The sequence below is a fragment of the Tripterygium wilfordii genome, chromosome 14 (assembly GCF_013401445.1).
Source record: "Tripterygium wilfordii isolate XIE 37 chromosome 14, ASM1340144v1, whole genome shotgun sequence".
In the NCBI taxonomy this organism is placed as follows: domain Eukaryota; kingdom Viridiplantae; phylum Streptophyta; class Magnoliopsida; order Celastrales; family Celastraceae; genus Tripterygium; species Tripterygium wilfordii.
The window spans coordinates 695,942-717,117 of record NC_052245.1 but is presented as its reverse complement, the minus strand read 5'-3'; the positions used below and the strand labels follow the sequence as shown (position 1 = coordinate 717,117).

General features: G+C 38.5%; 5 protein-coding genes and 1 long non-coding RNA gene across 6 annotated transcripts; 5 read left to right on the top strand and 1 right to left on the bottom strand.

The window, feature by feature from the left end:
- Positions 1-1,317: 1,317 nt before the first annotated feature.
- Positions 1,318-5,632, bottom strand: LOC120014804. Its single transcript, XR_005471635.1, has 2 exons — positions 5,122-5,632; positions 1,318-1,625 (listed from the first exon to the last, which is right to left on the bottom strand). It is a non-coding gene; the product is annotated as an uncharacterized LOC120014804 (long non-coding RNA).
- On the top strand, positions 1,621-4,503 carry LOC120014803 (abscisic acid 8'-hydroxylase 3-like). Its single transcript, XM_038866872.1, has 9 exons — positions 1,621-2,241; positions 2,310-2,634; positions 2,759-2,908; positions 2,994-3,245; positions 3,347-3,433; positions 3,529-3,607; positions 3,698-3,804; positions 3,940-4,058; positions 4,144-4,503. Exons 1-9 carry the CDS (start codon positions 1,994-1,996, stop codon positions 4,247-4,249), a joined length of 1,473 nt encoding a protein of 490 aa, XP_038722800.1. The 5' UTR covers positions 1,621-1,993; the 3' UTR covers positions 4,250-4,503.
- A 1,160-nt stretch (positions 5,633-6,792) lies between the features above and the next one.
- Positions 6,793-8,933, top strand: LOC120015768 (AAA-ATPase At5g17760-like). Its single transcript, XM_038868318.1, has 2 exons — positions 6,793-7,939; positions 8,320-8,933. The coding sequence occupies exons 1-2, from the start codon at positions 6,956-6,958 to the stop codon at positions 8,740-8,742; spliced, it is 1,407 nt and encodes a 468-aa protein (XP_038724246.1). The 5' UTR covers positions 6,793-6,955; the 3' UTR covers positions 8,743-8,933.
- Positions 8,934-9,951: 1,018 nt separating this feature from the next.
- LOC120015523 (AAA-ATPase At2g18193-like) lies at positions 9,952-11,879 on the top strand. Its single transcript, XM_038867984.1, has 2 exons — positions 9,952-11,115; positions 11,245-11,879. The coding sequence occupies exons 1-2, from the start codon at positions 10,132-10,134 to the stop codon at positions 11,743-11,745; spliced, it is 1,485 nt and encodes a 494-aa protein (XP_038723912.1). The 5' UTR covers positions 9,952-10,131; the 3' UTR covers positions 11,746-11,879.
- A 2,883-nt stretch (positions 11,880-14,762) lies between these two features.
- LOC120015512 (AAA-ATPase At2g18193-like) lies at positions 14,763-16,889 on the top strand. The gene is made up of 2 exons (XM_038867971.1): positions 14,763-15,927; positions 16,052-16,889. Exons 1-2 carry the CDS (start codon positions 14,947-14,949, stop codon positions 16,580-16,582), a joined length of 1,512 nt encoding a protein of 503 aa, XP_038723899.1. The 5' UTR covers positions 14,763-14,946; the 3' UTR covers positions 16,583-16,889.
- A 912-nt stretch (positions 16,890-17,801) lies between these two features.
- On the top strand, positions 17,802-21,116 carry LOC120014801 (disease resistance RPP13-like protein 4). The gene is made up of 2 exons (XM_038866869.1): positions 17,802-18,074; positions 18,398-21,116. The coding sequence occupies exon 2, from the start codon at positions 18,421-18,423 to the stop codon at positions 20,980-20,982; it is 2,562 nt and encodes an 853-aa protein (XP_038722797.1). The 5' UTR covers positions 17,802-18,074; positions 18,398-18,420; the 3' UTR covers positions 20,983-21,116.
- Positions 21,117-21,176: the final 60 nt, after the last annotated feature.

The following is a 21,176-nucleotide window of genomic DNA, read 5'->3' as shown; positions in this document are numbered from 1 at the left end:
CTTGTATCCACTAGTTGGCCGGTGTAAGAAGACCAACATAGCTACTTTTGCCAAATTCATTGCTATGCATGTCCGAGGTAGGTCCTGATCCGAATGGGATTAAACTGTATGGTTTTTGTATTTCCTGTATGCAATGCAGGAGTAGACAGTCATAGAGAAGTTACTATACCTATACTTGAGACAGAGGATGTCTTGTTGAGACAAAACAAGAAAAAATAAGATGAGATCAGAGATTATTATTACAACAAATCTTGATGGATTGAATTGTGTAAGATCTTAAATCTCTGTATAACTCTGGGTTGTAGTATATATAAGTAGCAGCGATGTATAGGCGCACGATGACCCAAAAGACATCGAGGCTACATATATACACTACGACCCAAAAGACACCAAAGAAAGGTAATATCCTAGTTGCCCCAGGATGGGGATGTCATCTCTCCCCCTTAATCTCAGATCTTTTGAGACTTAAAAGAAACAACTCCTTGAGAAGAAAAGCTCTTCCTTGCACAGATTCATCATGTCTGTTCACTACTTCACTGTTTAAGAGGTTTGAAGATTGAGCACTTCTTGAAAACAACGTTAGAGTTACTAGTGAACGACTAATGTGACAAGATGAGCCACGCATGAGATTATTTAAACAATAAGATAGCATCTTTAGGGGAGGATGCTTTGGCACAAATATACCAAGATCCATAATTGTAAAAGACAAGTTGTACGCGACATATATATATATATGTTAATGTTGGCATATATGTTATTGTAAATATTGTCTATCAAATGGACCTTTAATGCTAGCATAAATGTTATTGTCAAAATTGTCTATCAAACAAATCCTAAGCTATTTTTGGGTTTTATCATGCAGAGAATATTTCTAAGAGAAGAACTTACTAGTGTTCGCCAATAACAAACTAAAAAATAAAAATGACAGACTGGCTTGTGGAGGCAGGTCCATGTGAGTTTGGGTTTTACAACTTCGCTCATACCGTTTTCTCTTCGTGGGCTAAAGCCTTGAAGGCCCAAACAGGGCAGCAACAGCAAGCTCCGCCCGATTAATCGGGTCAAGCAATTGATTTTGGGCTTTCTGCTTTAGCCCATTCTGAACGGTTTAAGTAGAAGCAGACAAGCAGTAGCCTTTTATTACTGAATAATGCCCAACTAGACCTTGGGCCTAAAACTTGCCCTTATCAAACAAGTGAATAATATCAAACTTGGGCCCAACCAGGCTCTAGCCCAAGAAAGTAATATGGTATGGGCCAGCGTAGTAAACCCAAAACTCAGTTATTCTGTGAAACTACGAGAATCGGTGGTCTCCTGCCCTTTCGTATTGACTCGGACCGTCATGTCCATGAGTACATAAATTTTTCAATTTGACAATAAAGTAAATTGATCCAAAACTCAGTGTATAACCACAAGAGTAATGAAATCAAGTATTTTCCAAATCCATACATTTTCATACATTGCTAAACCCTTATTCATACACGAAGATTTCATTGCAGGTCGGATGTGGACAAATACATTAACAGCCTGCTCTAATTACAATCTGGGATTCTGGGTCTCGTCTGCAACAATTCACATGGACCTGGCTACGTCCACTAGCCAGTCTGTCTCTTCTTCTTTTTTCCTAGCTGCTATCATCGAACACAAGTAAATGCTTCAGTTAGTAATATTCTTTGCATAATAAGACCAAAACATAGCTTCATAGCTTAATCTTCTGCTACTTTATGATTCGCTGGAATGTCTCATATTGTCATAATCAATCAATCAATCAATATCAAATGAATTAACATTAACATATGTAGTGTAGAACTTGTCTTTAACAATGATGGATCTTGGTATGTTTGTGCCAAAGCATACTCTCCTACAGATGCTTTCTTATTGTTTAAAATAATCTCATGCCGGGCTCATCTTGTCACATTAGTCGTTCACTACTGCTCTAACGTAGTAATATAAGAAGAAGTGTTTAATCTTCCAACCTCTTAAGCAGTGAACAGACATGATGAATCTGTGCAAGGAAGAGCTTTTCTTGTTTATAAATGCATACTATGGCTTCATCTTGGTTGCAGTTGTTTCTTTAGGAGTCACAGTACTCTTAGTCTCAAAAGATGTGAGATTAAGGGAGAGACGGGACATCTCCATCCCCGGGCAACTGGGTTTGCCTTTCTTTGGTGAAATATTTTCCTTCCTTTCAGCCTCCAACAGCACCAAAGGAACCTATGAATTCGTCAGACTCCGACGATTATGGTTAGTCATTATTCTCTTATTCTTCTATATCAAAATCATGATATCATTGCTTCATGTTGATAAACCAGGTATGGACTGTGGTTCAAGACAAGGATCTTAGGCAAGATACATGTGTTTGTCCCAAGTACAGAGGGAGCAAAAAGGATACTGACCAATGAATTTGGGCTGTTCAAAAAAGAATTTGTAAAACCAATGGGAGATTTTGTTGGGAAGAAAAGCTTATTTTCTGCACCTGCTGAGAGCCACAAAAGGATTAGGCGTCTTCTCTCCGATCCTTTCTCCATGAATTCTTTGCATAGATTTGTTGAGGAATTTGACAATATGCTGGTTCAAAGGTTGAAGAAGTTGGAAGAGAACGGGAAAAGCTTTTCGATGCTCGAGTTTTGTATGAAGGTAATGAACTCTTATGCAGTCTAGTGTTTACATATGCCTTCACATGCACACAAGATCCTCTAAAGTCTAACAGCATAGTCTAGCAATCAGTAATTAATCTGTCCAAAAAATTTCTGATATGCAGTTGACATTTGATGCAATCTGTAACATGCTGATGGGCATCATGGATGAGAACTTGTTGAGACAGATTGATAGAGACTCTAAGTGTGTGTCTGATGCCTTGTTATCCTTCCCTTTAATGATTCCTGGAACCAGATACTACAAAGGCATCAAGGTAAGAAACAAAGCTTCATCATACTAAAATTCTTAATCTTCAATCGTAGTATTGTTTTCTAAAAGAAAATTGGATATTATAACAGGCACGAGACAGGTTAATGGAAAGGTTTAGAGAGATAATTGACCGAAGGAGGAGTGGTATGGAGTGTCAGGACGACTTCTTGCAGTCCATGTTATCAAGAGATTCATACCCATCTGATGAGAAACTCGATGACTCGGAAATCATGGATAACATTCTAACAATGTTACTTGCAGGACAGACCACCACTGCAGCTACTCTAATGTGGTGTGTCAAGTTTCTTGATGACAATAGAGAAGTCCAGGACAAGCTCAGGGTGAGTTCACATATATATTATTCACTTTCCACTAGATCTTGTTCTTCTAACTCAAATAATGATAAAAAGAAGTGAATTAGTTAAGCCGTCTTTAAACGCAGGAAGAACAACTGCACATATCACAGAACAAGGCACGGGGGTACTCACTTTCCATGGAAGATGTTAAAAGCATGTCCTATGGTGTGAAGGTAAACAATTCGAACCACAACACACGAAAACATGTAGCTAACTAAGATGAGGAACTGAGGAACAAGCCTCCAATTAATGGCTTTTAACTTAACAGGTTGTCAAAGAAACACTGAGAATGGCCAACGTTGTTCTATGGTATCCTCGTGTTGCCCTTGAAGACTGCACAATCGAAGGCAAGTTGCACTGCTCTTAGAAGCTTCACTGAAACTGTTTATGCTTTTTCTTCTTTCTCGCAAGTTCTGGCAGTAAGATTATTGGTGCAGGTTTTGAAATAAAGAAAGGGTGGCGCCTAAACATCGATGCTTCGTACATACACTACGACCCAGAATTATACAAGGATCCTACACAATTCAATCCATTGAGATTTGATGTAATAATAATAATCTTTGATCTCATCTTAATTTTTCTGGTTTCAATCTGATGTTTTGCCTCAACAGGACATCCTCTGTCTCAAGTGTAGGTATAGTAACTTGTCCATAACTGTCTACTCCTGCATTGCATACAGGAAATACAAAAACCATACAGTTTAATACCATTCGGATCAGGACCTCGGACATGCATAGGAATGAATTTGGCAAAAGTGGCTATGTTGGTCTTCTTACACCGGCTAACTACTGGATACAGGTGAGCTCACGGCTGCTTCGCAATTAATTTATGTGTTAATTTTCAACTTGTCTTAACAGTATCTCAAATTGCTCTTAATGTTTAGATGGACGGTAGATGATCCAGATCCCAGCCTAGAGAAGAAGGCATTTGTTCCAAGGCTGAGGAGTGGCTTGCCCGTAACCTTAAAGCCCTTAGAAGGAGGAAGATAGGCATCAAGACATGGGAGTCAAACACTATTGCTTTGTGTTTAAAGGGGACTTCTCTTCATGTAATAAGTACTATAATAGTGTGCGCTATTTTTGGGCGTGCGTGTTTGGTCAAGGTCGCGTGAGAAGTCAAATGTTTGGTTTTTATATTGTATTTGAATTGAATGTGTGCATGGTGAAGAAGTCTGTGCTCTAAAAGAGTAAAAGGATAGCAGCAATAAGACACTAATACTAGCTTGTGTGATGTATGCATATCATATGTATGTTGTCTGATGTAAGAAATTCAGTTTTTACTCCAGAATTTTCTGTCTTGTAGTAAACCATATATTCCTCAAATTCCTATGAGAGTGGGATGGAAAGAGAGAGAGAGAGAGAGAGAGAGAGAGACTGAAAGCAGAGTTGGGGAACAACCTGGATGACTGAACACTAAAGAGAATCGAGAATCCTAAAAGAGTCAAACTTCTATTAGAAAATGAAGAAAGAAGAGATTCACCCTCCCGATATCCTACTGAGAATCAGGGGGAAAGAAATCTTCTCCTATCTAGCAAATTAAACTACTCATTTTCATATAAAAAGGGCGTCTCCGCTCCAGGTAAATAATCTGAATGTCTTTGGCTCTTGACTACTAGAAAGAGAGCTTCGAGACCAAGCACACCAACTCTTTTAATAGTACAGTAAAAACTACAACCACCTCCAAGTGTTTTTTTTCTGGTCTTAACAGAACGCTTTGAAAAGTAAGTGGGTTCTACTAGAGGACTGATTTGCAGGTGTGCAAGTGGGATTAACGTTAACATGACAGCGTGTCCAAGTTAGGTAAATCTATTACAAATAGTTAATAAAAGGTCAAAAAAGAAAGGTGCACGTCAGATTCTAACCTTGATGGACAAGTCATGTGCTCGCACAGGGTGCGTAGGTGTCGAATTGTAATTGCTATTTGTCTTCTTCCTCCCAGACGGACGTGATGTCCCTATCTTTTCTTTGAGAAGGTTCACTGAAGCATTTTATCAAACACCTTTAGTGCGCTCTGTTTTTGGGTTCATCTCAGCTGCTTTCGTGCTTGGATTTTGGGCTTCAATCTTGCTGATTCTTTCGAGTCGCAAGGAAGATTCTCCAAGTCCCATGCGTATATTTTAATTACTTCTCCAAGGCAACGAACTCTTGTCCATGCAGAATCAGATGATACTACAGAAACAGTAGATGATACGGAACAATCCCCAAATCCAAACAACAATTATCAGTGCAAATATTTGGTTGATGAGGCATCTTTTTTTCCCTTGATCTGGTCATGGGAACAAAAAGGAAAAGTCGTTCCTTTTGACGCCACTTTGTAGATTATATTAGTATTTGGTACTGCCTTTCTAGCAAGACCAAGCACATGCTTACAACCTTTCGACGTGGCATGAGACAAAAGCTCCCCAAGTTGGTTCTTGATCAGAGTCCTATTGTTTTTATTACTTTATTGACACAAATTTGGACATCAACCCGTTTGGCTTTTGTGCCATTTGAAAAGTCTAGTCCGTGAATCTTTGTGAGTCGAATCTAATTGGTCGGACTAGCCCAAACTACTACTAATATGTGATGATCAAGTTGGTTCTTGATCATCACATATTGACAACTCCACACCCTAACATTTACTAAGGCATGCACTAATCGTTATGGACCTATCTGGCTATCAAAGATCATTGTCTCCAAACCTCAATTGGATAGAACAGATAACAGAGACACATGTCACATCACCTGCTCATATTTCATGTAAGTTTACAATGAATATTGACAAGAACTTAATGAATTGTAGTTTTCAGCCTGAAAAGCCAGAGGTGTTTTGATGCTTAATAAGAGTAGGAAATTACTTTTTTATGACAAAAAAAACATTTATTTTATTCAATGATTCAGATCTTTTCAGTGGCAAATTTGTCAACAAATTAATAATAAGTAATGACTTTCCATTCCACTAATTAGTTTAATTGTCTTGGTACTTGGTAACCACAACCAGTGCACAAAAAGACTTGTAAAAAGTGAGATCTTGGTGACTCAGACTCCATTGTCGTGTTATTTTTAATTCAAAGATAGGTCTGCTTCACCTAACATTCCCTCAGCAATCCTCTGCGGACGAGGACCCCTGCACTGCAATAGAAGTCACTCCAGTGGTCTTCACCGTCCAATTTATTTAATAAATTAAAAAAATAAACAGAGTTTGTAATTAAAATCAGGGATGATAACATACAAGCTATTAGTTGGAGTGATAAAATGGTGTGTACCACCCTATTCATCAGGGTTTGAAACCTCCCTTTTCCGTTTAATAAAGAAAAAAAAATTAGGGATGACAAATTCTGTGTGATATGGATAACCGAATTTGTTCGACTCGTTTTACAAAAGAAGAAAACTTGGTGAAATCGAGTTTGTACATGTAAATATCAGAGATTGACGAAAACAGGAAGGCTCTGGTCATGGTTCTCTCTGCAAATTCGACGAAAGTTTCACGAAAGAAGAAAACTTGGTGACATCATGTGAACAGAGTGGGTTGAGTCTAGCACTACACAGTCCACACATTATTAAAAAGCAAAGCAAACCAATAGTGTAAGAGAGACCAAGACCTTCAATGCACTCTTTATTCATTGTTTAGCCATACACGGCTCTTCGGATTCAACACCAATATATTGGGTTCTTCATAAACTTCTGATACCAATTTGAGAGTTCAGATTTTCAGCCATGTTTTCTGTCAAAGAAATGCCTTCACCATCTTCTCTGTTCTCTGCTTATGCCTCCCTTACTGCTTCTATGATGCTCTTCCGATCCATGATCAATGAGCTCATACCACGCCCTGTTAGAGACTACCTCTTCTCTGTCTTCTGCTACCTTTTCAAGATTCGCTCAAAGGATCTCACTCTGGTTATTGAAGAGGAAGATGGGATCTCTAATAACCAACTCTATAAAGCAGCAGAGATATTCTTGGGCACCAAAATCAATCTTTCTAATGAGAGGATCAAGATTTACAAGACACCCAAAGAGAAAGGCTTGAAATTGCGGCTTGAGAAGGGTGAAAAGATTGTTGATAACTTTGAAGGGATTGAGCTTGTGTGGAGATTTATCTGCAAAGAAGTAGAGAAAAATAATGAACGACGTGGAAGTTCAGAGCAGCAGAAATGGTTCGAGCTGAATTTTGTGAAGAAACACAAGGCAAAAGTGTTGGATTCTTACATCCCATTTGTGCTTGAGAAGTCAAATGCACTTAAAGAGGAAGAGAGGGTCTTGAAAATGTACACTCTTAGTGACTCCAAAATGTATGGAAATGTCAGATGGGATTCAATCAATCTCGAACACCCATCAACGTTTGAGACATTAGCTATGGAGCCTGACCTAAAGAATGCAGTAATAAGGGACCTGGACAGGTTTATAAAGAGGAAGAAGTTCTATAAGAGAGTGGGCAGGGCATGGAAGCGTGGTTACTTGTTGTATGGGCCTCCAGGGACTGGTAAATCAAGCTTGGTAGCTGCTATGGCTAATTATCTTAAGTTTGATGTTTATGATTTGCAGCTTGGGAATGTAATGGGCGATTCCGAACTGAGGAGATTGTTGCTGGCAACTGGGAATCGATCCATTCTCGTGATTGAAGATATTGATTGCAGCGTGGATTTTCCGGAACGACAAAATAAGCAAAACGGGGACGATCAAAAGAAACACAACCGCTTCCATGTTAGTATATCTCCTTCACTTTCTGCTTAATTTTTTGCTCTGTTTTGCTTCCCCTGTTATTTGTTCATTATAGTAGTGTGGATGCGTATTTCCTTCTACAGGCGTTCCTGCGCTCTCCTACCGGATTTATTTCAGAAAATTATCCCGCCTCCCCACTTAGAACCCACATCCTCCAACCTTGGTTCATCAAAAAAAAAAAAAAAAAACCTCTAACTTTTTGAAGTTTGGTAGGAGTAGGGGAGACATGATATTATTCTGAAATAAATCTGCGAGGGAAGGGTAGGAAAATCCACATAGTACCTTGGATGCAAAATATGCATCCACAAGTAGGGTTTTGTAATGATACCTAGGACTGAATTTCTTCTGTTTGGTGTTTTTAGTTGACATTATCAGGGCTATTGAACTTCATAGATGGACTGTGGTCAAGCTGTGGAGATGAGAGAATCATAGTATTTACCACAAACAATAAGGAGAAGCTGGACCCTGCATTGTTGCGTCCGGGACGGATGGACATGCACATTCACATGTCTTATTGCACATTCGAAGGATTCAAAATGTTGGCTTCCAGTTACTTGGAAATTACCGACTATCATCAGCTATACAGTGAGATTGAATGTTTACTAGGAAATGTGAAGATCACTCCAGCGCAAGTCGCTGAGGAATTGATGAAGAGCGAAGATGCTGATATTGCACTGGACGGATTAGTGAAGCTGCTTAAGAAGAACTTGGAAGCTGAAGAGATCGTAGATGAAGCTGCAATCAATGGAACCCAAGAAGCAAGAAATGGAGAAGATTCAGTTTGAAGAAAAAATGGTAAGAGTTTTGTTGTCTGATTGCAGAATTATTTAGCAATCTCAGTTTAGTGATCACGATATGTTGTTATTACTCTGAATTTCTACTATCATGAGATAACTTGCAACAATGGTTTAATTAAATCCATATAAACGCCTAGAGTTCTGGCTTATCTCAAAGGCTTATTGTTGGTGGCCAAAAATAATATTATCTTCCTCAATTCCAAATTAGAATACGCCCCATGAGGTTCAAATCATAGATATCACAGTTAAGGTAATTAGCCATGGCTGCAATCAGACTAGACTTGCCAGGATGGGGCTCTACATATAGTTTGACTGTTCGTTTATGTCATAATTGTAATCAAAGAAGTTACATAATTTTTATTAGCATATTTCAATTGCAAGGATTAGAGCTACAACTGCCAAACTAAAAAAGGATCCCATGTCAATCTCTCAAGTCCACTTCTCCGAGACTAGCATATGAAAACTTTTAGGAATAGACCTTCCCAATTGACAGCAAATAGGAGAAAATTAAAGAACAAGAAATAAAAGACACGAGATTTTATTGTGGTTCAGCTAACGTAGGCTACATTCACAAAATGTCGTTTTTACTATTGTCAAGAATAAGATACAATAAAATTTTCAAGTCATTTAAAGTAATAGACCTTAGGGCAACATGAACATGTCACAATATCAAAAACAACTTCACAAACCTTATTTCTATTTTCATGAAGACCAAGTTCTTGTTTTGCCCTCAATCCTCATTGAATGACTAATGAACATGAATGTATTCACACTAATTCAACCTCACATCTACGCCTCTCTATCATCAATTTATTGTGAGCAATGAGCATTTTAATCCACTATGCAAAAAAATTTAACAAATTTTCTAATTAATTATTAGTATTAATGAGAATTGTTAGTGAACAAAAGAAGCGAATTCAAGGGGAGTTGGAGACTTAGAGCATGAATAAGGCCCAACTAAGCCCATTACAATTATGTGGATCAACGTAAATCAATGGGCCGATTGAATTAGATCATGAGCTTTAAAGTTTTCTCCGTTTACTAATGTTGTTTGCTTTTCACTCGTAATCTCTAACTAGGCCGAGTAACTGATATGGATAACTGGCCCAACAGACCAATGATTGATGGTATCTTATCCATTGGATGAATCTGGCCCATTGGAGAAGTAAAGCCCGTATCATTCGACTCATTGACGAGTTCTTTGGAACCGGCATTGTCCTTGCAAAGCACGCATCTCCTCTTCTTTGCTAGGCAAGTTCGAAACGCAAAACCGTATAAATCCCCCTCACCAATCTCTCCGATTCATCAACTCGCCCATAACCGATTCAACGAGCGAATTCATCCATTCTTTGAAAGAAAATATTACGGCAACCAACCATGTTTTCTCTAGGAGAGATGCCCAAGACTGCTTCCACCTTCTTCTCTGCCTATGCCTCTTTCGCCGCGACGATGATGCTAATCCGGTCAATGGCCAACGACCTTGTGCCGCCGGAGATCCGCTCTTATATCTATTCAATCTTTCACCACCTATTCCGTGGTTCTCTTTCTTCTTCCAGTCTCACTATGGTCTTCGAGGAGATTAGCGGGATGACGAGGAACCAGGTGTTTGATTCAGCGGAGATATACCTTCGCACCAAGATCAGCCCCTCCACCGATCGTCTCATGGTCAGCAAAACAGAAAAACAGAGGAATTTCACAGTAATGTTCGATAAGGGTGAAGAAATCTCAGACATTTTCGAGGATCAAAAGCTGAAATGGCGTTTCGTATATGAGGAACGTAAAGATGACTACTGCAGGGAGAAAAGATACTTCGAGCTCAGATTCAACAAGAAGTACAAAGAGAAGGTGTTGGGCGAATACTTGCCTTATGTCATGAACAGAGCAGAAGACATCAGAAACAAGGAGAAGATGGTCAAGCTTTACAATCGCGATTGTCCACAAAACTTCGAGGATGACTATGCAGGAGATAATGCATGGGGCTGCATCAATCTCGAACACCCGGCAACATTTGAGACACTGGCGATGGACCCAGAGTTGAAAAAGATGATAATTGATGATTTGGATCGGTTCATGAGGAGAAAGGAGTATTATAAGAAGGTAGGAAAAGCGTGGAAAAGAGGGTATTTGTTATATGGCCCTCCTGGTACTGGAAAATCCAGTCTGATTGCAGCCATGGCCAATTACCTTAACTTTGACATATATGATCTGGACCTCAAGAGTATCTATTCAAATTCTGATTTGAGAAGAACCTTGTTGTCCACCACGAATCGGTCTATATTGGTGATTGAGGACATAGATTGCAATGCGGAGGTTCAGGATCGGCAGAGTGGTGATGGTCGTCAACAAGACCCCGATAAGAAGGTGAGTAGTCCATTCTTATGACACTTTCTAGCAAAACCCTTTGATCTACGAATTCAAAGATTGAATCTTTAATTCAAAAACTTGAAAAATTCTAAATTGTGTTTGTTTACATGGGTTGAAATCGTACAGTTGACTCTATCGGGGATACTGAACACATTTGATGGATTATTGTCAAGCACTGGTGATGAAAGAATAATAGTCTTCACCACCAACCACAGGGACAGGCTTGACCCTGCTTTATTGCGACCTGGTCGAATGGATATGCACATAAACCTCTCGTATTGCACAGTTCAAGGTTTCAGGATCTTAGCCTCTAATTACCTCGACATTCATGGCGAACACCACCTGCTCGAAGAAATTGAAGGACTAATTCAGAACACAGATATAACACCAGCAGAGGTGGCAGAGGAAATGATGAGGACTGATGATGCAGATCTTGCCCTTGAAGGACTCGTAAAGTTTCTCAAGCGCAAGAACACTGAAGCCGCCAAGCTTGCCACGGAGAGAGAAAACCAGAGAGAGATTGAGTGCGAAGACAATGTACAGAGACTGAAAAATAATGATAATGACGAAAAGCAATTAGAAAAAAAATCAAAATATGAGAAGAGGAGGTGGACGTCGAAAAAGTAGACGCGGAAGAGTAATAATCATGAACGGCGGAGCTAGGAATTTTTGTTAGGGGCGAAAATTTGGTGCGGGTGAAAAACTTTTTTAGTGTATCAATCAATATTTATTTTATTATATGAATATGTAACAATTAATTATATATATTATTTAGCGATTAAAAAATATAAGTATTTGATAATATACACAATTATATATATAATATATAAAGAATTTTTTTTCAAAAATTAAAGGAGTTAGTGAGAAGAAATATATGTATTTACAAAAATTGATAGTTTATGTCACATTAATTATATATTTATATATGCAGCCAAATACATGTATTTTAAAACATATGTATTGTTTATATGGCATTACAAATATTATATATTTTATATATGTCGACAAATACAAAAAACATGTATTTTAAAAAATAGGTACTGTTTATAACCAACCATTACAAATATTATATATATATAAGAATTCTTTTATGCGCACATAATTTGCTCATTTAAAATACGTACCTATGTTTTCATCATTGATTTGAAATATATGGGATCCAAATCAATGGTCCCATTTGTCATTTCACTTATTCACACCCTAAAAAGTGGTGCGTAATTTAAATAGACAAATTAGATGCGTATAGGAGAATTTCATTATATATATATATATTATATACCGTGGCACCCTTGCCCCTTGGTGGCTCTGCCACTGATAATCATAAAACAACATTATGACTAATATAGCTCGCCAGTTTTGAAATTGCATATTGAGTGTCGTCTGAAAAAATAAATCTGCTGCCATAGTTTGACTGGACTGCACCAATGGCTAGTAGTAGTCTGGTTGGAATAAAACTGCAGAACAAGGAAATGGAAGAAAGTTAATTAGATCTTGCGACCGAGGACTGGAGAATACATGTACTGTTTATAGTCCATAATATATCAGGGGTCTTCGGTCTAGTCTATAGTATGAAGTCTGAAGTTCCTAATGGTGAAGCTTTATAGTCAGAGTCTTCTATGATTGATTGTAATTTTCTTTCATGTAATTTACAATCTTCTTTCAACTAAAGTATAATTTTAACATGGTAATTGTGCTCATAGCGTAGGCATGACAGCATTTAGTAAATTTTTCTCGTTGTGATCCATCAGAAACTTTCGGAATTAACCTAATTTAATCATCCCAAAGTAGACATGACAGTATTTACTAATTTTATAATTATTTTTATAACCGAGAACGACATCATATAATTTTATCCTTTAATTTGGACATTCAATATAGGCATAAACTCGGGCCGTCAAGCTCACTTATCACATGACGACAAGGTAAGTTTGATCAAAGCCCAACGCGCGACCATATTACTCCCAGTGAAAAATCAAACTCAAAATCTTCCGAGTTCATATATCTTTTTAAGTCTTTTAAAATAATAACCCTTAGGACAACATAGACATGTCACAATATGGAAACTGCCCCTCCATAAACAATAAATTTCATATGATCCGGGCCCTATTGTTGGCCCTTGCACATTCAAGCCCATCTGGCCTATAATTAGATTCCACACAACCTATCAAAAACAACTTGACAAACCATCTTGATCAAAACAATCAGCACTCTTATTTCTATTTCCATGAAGACCAAGTTCTCGTTTTGCCGTCAACCCTCATTGAATGATTAATGAACATGAATATGAATGTACTCACACTAATTCAACCTCACATCCACACCTCTCTATCATCAATATATTGTGAGCATTTCAATCCAATATGCAAAAAAAAATTAACAAATTTTCTAATTAATAAACATTTAACTTAAATAATAGTATTAATGAGAATTGTTAGTAAACAAAAGAAGCGAATTCAAGGGGAGTTGGAGACTTAGAGCATGAATAAGGCCCAACTAAGCCCATTACAAACATGTGGATCAATGGGCCAATTGAGTTAGATCACGGGCTTTAAAGTTTTATCTATTTACTTACTAATGTTGGTTGCTTTTCTTTTCACTCATATATATAACTAGGCCCACTAAATGATATGGATAATTGGCCCAACAGACCAATGATTGATGCTATCCATTGGTGGAAAAGTAAAGCTCGTAATAATGTTCTCCAGACTCCAGAGTCGGACAGTTCTGATGAGTATTCCACATCGAAAAAATAGGGATATCAATTCTAGTTTATAAGGATCCAAGACACCCTCACCTAGTAAGCCGGTTTTCTGGGTTGTAGTTCTACCTTGGGCCTTATGGGTCAGTGTGGGTTTTCATCATTGGTGCTTTCATTGAGAGAGTAGCGTTTGCGGAGAGGGCTGCCGTCTGAAGGGCAAGCGGAGCAGCCAGGCGAGCGTAGCCGCCGTGGACGTCGGTTGTCCAAGGGGGGTGGTTTGATGAGTATCTCACATCGAAAAAATAGGGCTACCAACTCTAGTTTATAAGGATCCAAGGCACCCTCACCTAGTAAGCTGGTTTTCTGAATTGTAGTTCTACCTTGGGTCTTATGGGCCGGTGTGGGTTTCCATCAAGTTCCAAAGACGCACTTCGTTGATTTTTTTGGCTAAAGTAGCTGGAAGCTGTTTCAGTCAAAGCAATCTCAGACCACCCAGTGTAACTTGTAAGAGCAATTGCAATAGTATTATTTTGTCTTGACTTTTTATGCAATAGATGTGAGACCCAATATTGGTTTTTACTGGCCCAACAAAATGGGACCATTGCAATTGCTCTAATGATGTAAGTGTTAATATCTCTAACAAAATTAATATTGGGTTTCATCTCTATTACACAAAAAATCAAGTCAAACATGTATTCTAATACAGTCACATCAACAAAACACAAATTTCTATACACTTTATCTTCCCACCCAACATGGAAGCCAACAACATTCCACCAAACACCAATACATCTACATTAACAAAACATTTCACCCAATACAACTACACATAAGCAAAACACGTTTTATAATACAATCACATTAACAAAAGACAACATCTTTGTTCAGCCAATAACACTTTTATCAGTACAAGTGCTTTAAACAGAGGGAATTATCTCGTTCACGAGTTGGCTTTGGTAAACAGACATTGTGCTTCCAAAGCACGCATCTCCTCTTCCTTGCTGGGCAAGTTCGAAACACAGACTCGTATAAATCCCCCCCACCAATCTCTCCGATTCATCAACTCGCCCATCACTGATTGCGCTGGTGAAATCATCCATTCTTGAAAAAAAATATTCCTGCCATCAACCATGTTTTCTCTAGGAGAAATGCCCAAAACTGCTTCCACCTTCTTCTCTGCCTATGCTTCTTTCGCCGCGACGATGATGCTTATCCGGTCAATGGCCAACGACCTTGTGCCGCCGGAGATCCGCTCTTATATCTATTCAATCTTTCACCACCTATTTCGTGGTTCTCTTTCTTCTTCCAGTCTCACTATGGTCTTCGAGGAAAATTGCGGGATGACGAGGAACCAGGTGTTTGATTCGGCGGAGATATACCTTCGCACCAAGATCAGTCCCTCCACTAATCGTCTCATGGTCAGCAAAACAGAAAAACAGAAGAATTTCACTGTAATGTTCGATAAGGGTGAAGAAATCGCAGACATTTTCGAGGATCTGAAGCTGAAATGGCGTTTCGTATATGAGGAACCTAAAGATCAATACTCTAGGGAGAATAAATACTTCGAGCTCAGCTTCAACAAGAAGTACAAAGAGAAAGTGTTGGGCGAATACTTGCCTTGTGTCGTGAACAGAGCAGAAGACATCAGAAACAAGGAGAAGATGGTCAAGCTTTACAATCGCGATTGTCCACAAAACTACGAAGATGAATTTGCAGGAGGTAATGGATGGGGCTGCATCAATCTCGAACACCCGGCAACATTTGAGACTCTGGCGATGGACCCAGAGATGAAAAAGATGATAATTGATGATTTGGATCGGTTCATGAGGAGGAAGGAGTATTATAAGAAGGTGGGAAAAGCGTGGAAAAGAGGGTACTTGTTGTATGGTCCTCCTGGTACTGGCAAATCCAGTCTGATTGCAGCCATGGCCAATTACCTTAACTTTGACATATATGATCTGGACCTCAAGAGTGTATATTCAAATTCTGATTTGAGAAGAACCTTGTTGTCCACCACGAATCGGTCTATATTGGTGATTGAGGACATAGATTGCAATGCAGAGGTTCAGGATCGGCAGGGCGATGGTCATCAACAAGACTCCGATAAAAAGGTGAGTAATCCATTCTTTTAACACTTTCTACCAAAACCGTTTAATCTACGAATTCAGAGACTGAATCTTTAATTCAAAAACTTGGAAATTCTAATTTGTGTTTACATGGGTTGAAATTGTGTAGTTGACTCTATCGGGGATACTGAACACATTTGATGGGTTATTGTCAAGCACTGGTGATGAAAGAGTAATAGTCTTCACCACCAACCACAAGGACAGGCTTGATCCTGCTTTATTGCGTCCTGGTCGAATGGATATGCACATAAACTTGTCGTATTGCACAGTTCAAGGATTCAGGATCTTAGCCTCTAATTACCTCGACGTTCATGGCGAACACCACCTGCTCGAAGAAATTGAAGGACTAATTCAGTGCACAGACATAACACCGGCAGAGGTGGCAGAGGAAATAATGAGGACAGATGATGCAGATGTTGCCCTTGAAGGACTTGTGAAGTTTCTCAAGCGCAAGAACACTGAAGTCGCAATGGAGAGAGAAAAAGAGAGAAAGATTGAGGGCGAAGACAATGTACAGAAGCTGCAAAATGATGATAATGACGAAAAGAAGTTAGATAAAAATCGAAATAAGAGAAGGAACCTTAGACAAAGAAAAAGGCAGACGAGGAAGCATGGACGTTATTGGGATCGGGCGACATGAGCCGCTGCCTAGGGTTTTGCAATTGCATAGTCAGTGTTGTCTGAAAAAAATAAAATCTGATATGCCATTGTTGGGTTGACATGCTTGATAGGCACTGTCGTGAGGGAATGTGATGTATGATACTTTTGTATTATTTACTTAATTATTATGAATTCTAGTCCAATTAGTATTTTTAATTTTATTATTTGTATTTTTTTGGTAATTTCATGTTTAGTAATATTTTATAGTTTTAGTATTTATAGGGCTGTAATAAGCTTTGACAAGAAGATCATTGATAAATTAACAATATTTTTGAGATTTCTCATAATTTTATGTTGGATTCTAAATTATGTTGATTTAGTCGTGAACTAATCAATCAATCTGTACCCTTTACACTGTGTCAGAATGATAAAATCTGTTGCCATGGTTCGACTGAACAGCAACAATGGCTATTAGTAGTCTTGGAATAAAATTGCAGAACAAAGAAATGGAAGAAAGTTAAGATCTTGCAACCGGGGAGTGGAGAAAGAGAAAATAAAGATCTTGCAATAGTTCATGCCTTCATGGGCCATTTTCGAAAGCTACTGTTGAGCTAAAGGATTGGGCTTCTGCAGAAAAATGAGTGGGCCTTTGGGTTACATATAGTAATATACTTATAGTCTAAGTCAAGTCTTTTATGGTTGATCACTTGATTGTAATTTACAGTCTTCTTTCAGCCAAAGTAGAATTTAACCTGATAATTGTGCTTACATCGTAGGAATGACAGCATTTAGTAATTTTCTCTAGTTGTGATCCATCACAAACTGTCAGAATTAACCTAATTTAATCATCCCAATTTTATAAATACACATATTGAAGTACAGAGTAAGTATGATGACATTTTGACCTCGTATTAATATAAACTCGGATCATGAGAACCCTCACAGAAGGTAATCACCTGAGCACATGATAAGTTTGATCAAAATTTTACGTGTGGTCACAAAAATATTATTTCTAATAATTTGAATCCAGAACATTCCCAAACTATATGATTTGGTTCTAGAAAAATTTATCAAGTACATTGTGGCTCCAAGTGGTTATGGGATGGTAATTTTGTTAACTTGTCATCAACTACATACACACATGGATGGAAGCTTCTGAGTTGACTTACAATGGGAAGTGGGAACAGCAAGACTAGAAGTCTAGAAAAACTTGTCCATGACGATGGACGCGGTTTAGTTGATTGGAATCGTTGACGACTCAGATTACCATAACACGCTTTCGTTAGCTATATGGACCCATTTCGTTGCTCCAGCAATTTCTCTGAAATTTCTTCTACTCCGGCAACAATAGATGCCTTAGCAATCGACTCCTAATTCTGGGAAATTTTCCTGGTCTTCCGGAGACTTATAAATGGTGACAATAGAAGCTATAACGATCTACTCTTAATTCTGCATTCATTCATAATTTGCTCTTCCCCTGAAGTGCTTGTTCATCCCCGGCATCAGTCAGATTCAAAGCTTCAGATTCTTCTGTAAGTGCTCTTTTGACTTCAATATCGTTATTGTTTGTGATCTTTATTGGTAATTGATGAAAGTCAAGTAAAATGGATGAAAAGAATAACTTATTATGCATCGTAGCTACTTATGGTTCCTATAAGTAATCCTGTGTCTTGTTGGATTGGAGACCTTGAGGAGGTTGATGATGAAGAGAGCTTGGTTTATGCAGACAAAGTATTTGATAAATTGCTTGTTCGGTTGTGTTGTTGCATACAGTTAAATTCGTTTTTTTTTGGTTTGGTTTTATGAAATCATTAAAGGTATAGTGCTTACATAAGATTGGTTTTCTTATTTTCAGATCTCTTTTGTGGGGTTGAAGATATGGTTGATGCGATAGTTACGGTATTCTTGGAAAGGCTGTTGAATGCTCTAGCAGAGGAAGGTCGTGTTATTAATGAGTTCAGGGACCATTTTGTTAAGTTACAGAGTGAACTCATACTCATGCAATGCTTCCTCAAAGATGCAGAAAAGCTCAAGAGGAAGAGGGAGGATCTGACCCTAAGAAATATCATGACTGTTTTGGGAGAGATGATTTATGAAGCTGAGGATATACTTGCAGATTGCCAACTTCAATCACAGACTGATAATCAGCTTTCCAATAGCTGGTTAACCTGTATCTATCCTCTGAAGCTTCCTTTTCAGTATAAAGCCGGAAAGCGCCTTAGAGAAATCAATGAGAAAATCACCACTATCAAGCAAAACATTTCAACTTATCTTGGAGTACCGATTTTAAACCAACCAGATGCAATAGATGCTCAAAATGACCAATTGCCTAGATGGAGCTCTCCTGTGTATGACCATACCCAGGTGGTTGGTTTAGAAGGTGATAAAAGAAAGATCAAAGATTGGTTGCTTGATGCAGATCAGGGCATACTGAGAATTGGTGTTGCTGGTATGGGTGGTTTAGGCAAGACAACAATTGCTCAGGAAGTCTTCAATGATAGGGAAATGGATACTCACTTTGAAAGAAGAATGTGGGTATCTATTTCTCAAAAATTTACTGAAGAGCAAGTCATGAGAAGCATGTTAAGAACTTTGGGAGATGTTAGCATAGGAGACGACAGAGGGGAATTGCTGAAGAAAATCAATCAATATCTTTCAGGAAAAAGGTATTTGATTGTGCTGGATGATGTATGGAGCTTGGACGTTTCTTGGTGGCATAGAATCAATGAAGGGTTGCCAAAAGGTAATGGGAGCAGTGTTATTATTACAACGAGAAACGAGGAAGTTGCTCGAAAAATGGGAGTGAAGGAAGAAATGATTCATTGGCCCAAATTCCTTAGCGACGATGATAGTTGGTTGCTATTTCGGAAAATAGCCTTTGCGGGCAGTGAGGCTGAGTGCATTTACCCTGAGTTAGTGGATGTTGGAAAGGAGATTGTGGATAAGTGTAAGGGTCTGCCATTAGCTATCAAGGCAATTGGAGGATTGATGTTGTATAAACCATCACGCTATCATGCTTGGAGGCGAATTGCAGACCATTTTCGAGATGAGTTAGCAGAAAATGATAATTCTGTTATGGCTTCATTGCAAGTAAGTTATGATGAGCTCCCTTCTTACTTGAGGTCATGCTTTCTTAGTTTTGCTATTTATCCAGAGGATTGTGTTATAACAAAAGAGCAATTGGTCCATTGGTGGATTGGGGAGGGATTTGTCCCATTGAGAGGTGGTAGATCTTCGGTTGAAGCTGGAGAAGATTGTTTCTCAAGGTTAAATAACCGATGTTTGCTAGAAGTTGTCGACAAAGCATACAATGGAACAATTCAAACTTGCAAAACTCATGACATGGTTCGAGATTTGGTGATCAAAATGGCAGAAGATGATGCATTCTTTACGCCATCTGGCATCAATTGTCGCCATTTGGGGATTAGTAACTCAATTGATCCAAAACTTCTTGTGTCAAATAAGAAGTTACGAGCATTGCTGTCCACAACCAAAACTGGTGAAGTGAATCAGATTAATTCCGACTCTGCAAATAAGGTGAGCGACTGTGTATATATGCGTGTTCTGGACCTTTCCAAATCAATATTTGAATTGCCCCTCACGGGTAAGTTATATCAAAATATTGGTTCCTTGCAACACCTCACTTATCTCAGCTTGAGCAACACTCATCCTTTGATTCAAGTTCCTCATTCATTGGAAAAGCTGAGTAACCTTCAAATTCTTGATGTAAGTTATTGTCAAAATCTAAAGATGTTACCCTCTTGTCTTGTGAAGTTTAAGAAACTGAGGGTCTTAGATGCGAGCCATTGTGGCTCACTTGAGTACTTGCCAAAAGGGCTGGGAAAGCTTTCAAATCTGGAAGTGTTGTTGGGGTTTAGGCCTGCTAGATCAAGCCAATCTGAAGGTTCTCGGATTGCTGAATTGAGAAATTTGACACGACTTAGAACGCTTGGATTGCATTTCACTCAAGGCGATGAGATAGGAGATATTGAAGTGAATGCATTGGTAAACCTCCAAGAATTGCAGTTTCTGACGATAAGTTGCTTCGATGACCATGGCAACGATCTTGTTGATAAGCTTGATAAACTCTTTCCTCCACAACAACTCCATGAACTCTCTCTCAAATTTTATCCTGGTAAGATTAGCCCCATCTGGCTCAATCCCATTTCACTCCCTATGTTGCGGTTTGTTTCTATTTCCTCCGGGAATCTTGCAAAAGCCCATGACAGGTTTTGGGGAGAGGATAATACTGTTTGGAAAATTGAGGGATTGATGCTGGAGTCCATCTCAGATTTGACATTGGAATGGTCAATGATGCAACAAGTGATGCCATCTTTAAGAATTGTTAATGTTAGCTGGTGTCCAAATCTTGATTCTTTCCCTGTTGAAGATGTTGGATTCAGAGGTGGTGTATGGAGCAAAGAAGCACGCAGAAGCTAGTTTTAGGGACATTTGCATAATAAAATGTATTTTTTTGACATGTAAAATCCAAGGTTACTGTTTTGTAAACTGTTATTTTCACACAAAAGCACTCGTAATATGCCCTTTGTTACTGTTTTTATATTCCACATTCAGAGAATCAGAGTTCTACTTGGGTAATTTAGTTATAATCAAACCTTACGTGTGAACCTTCT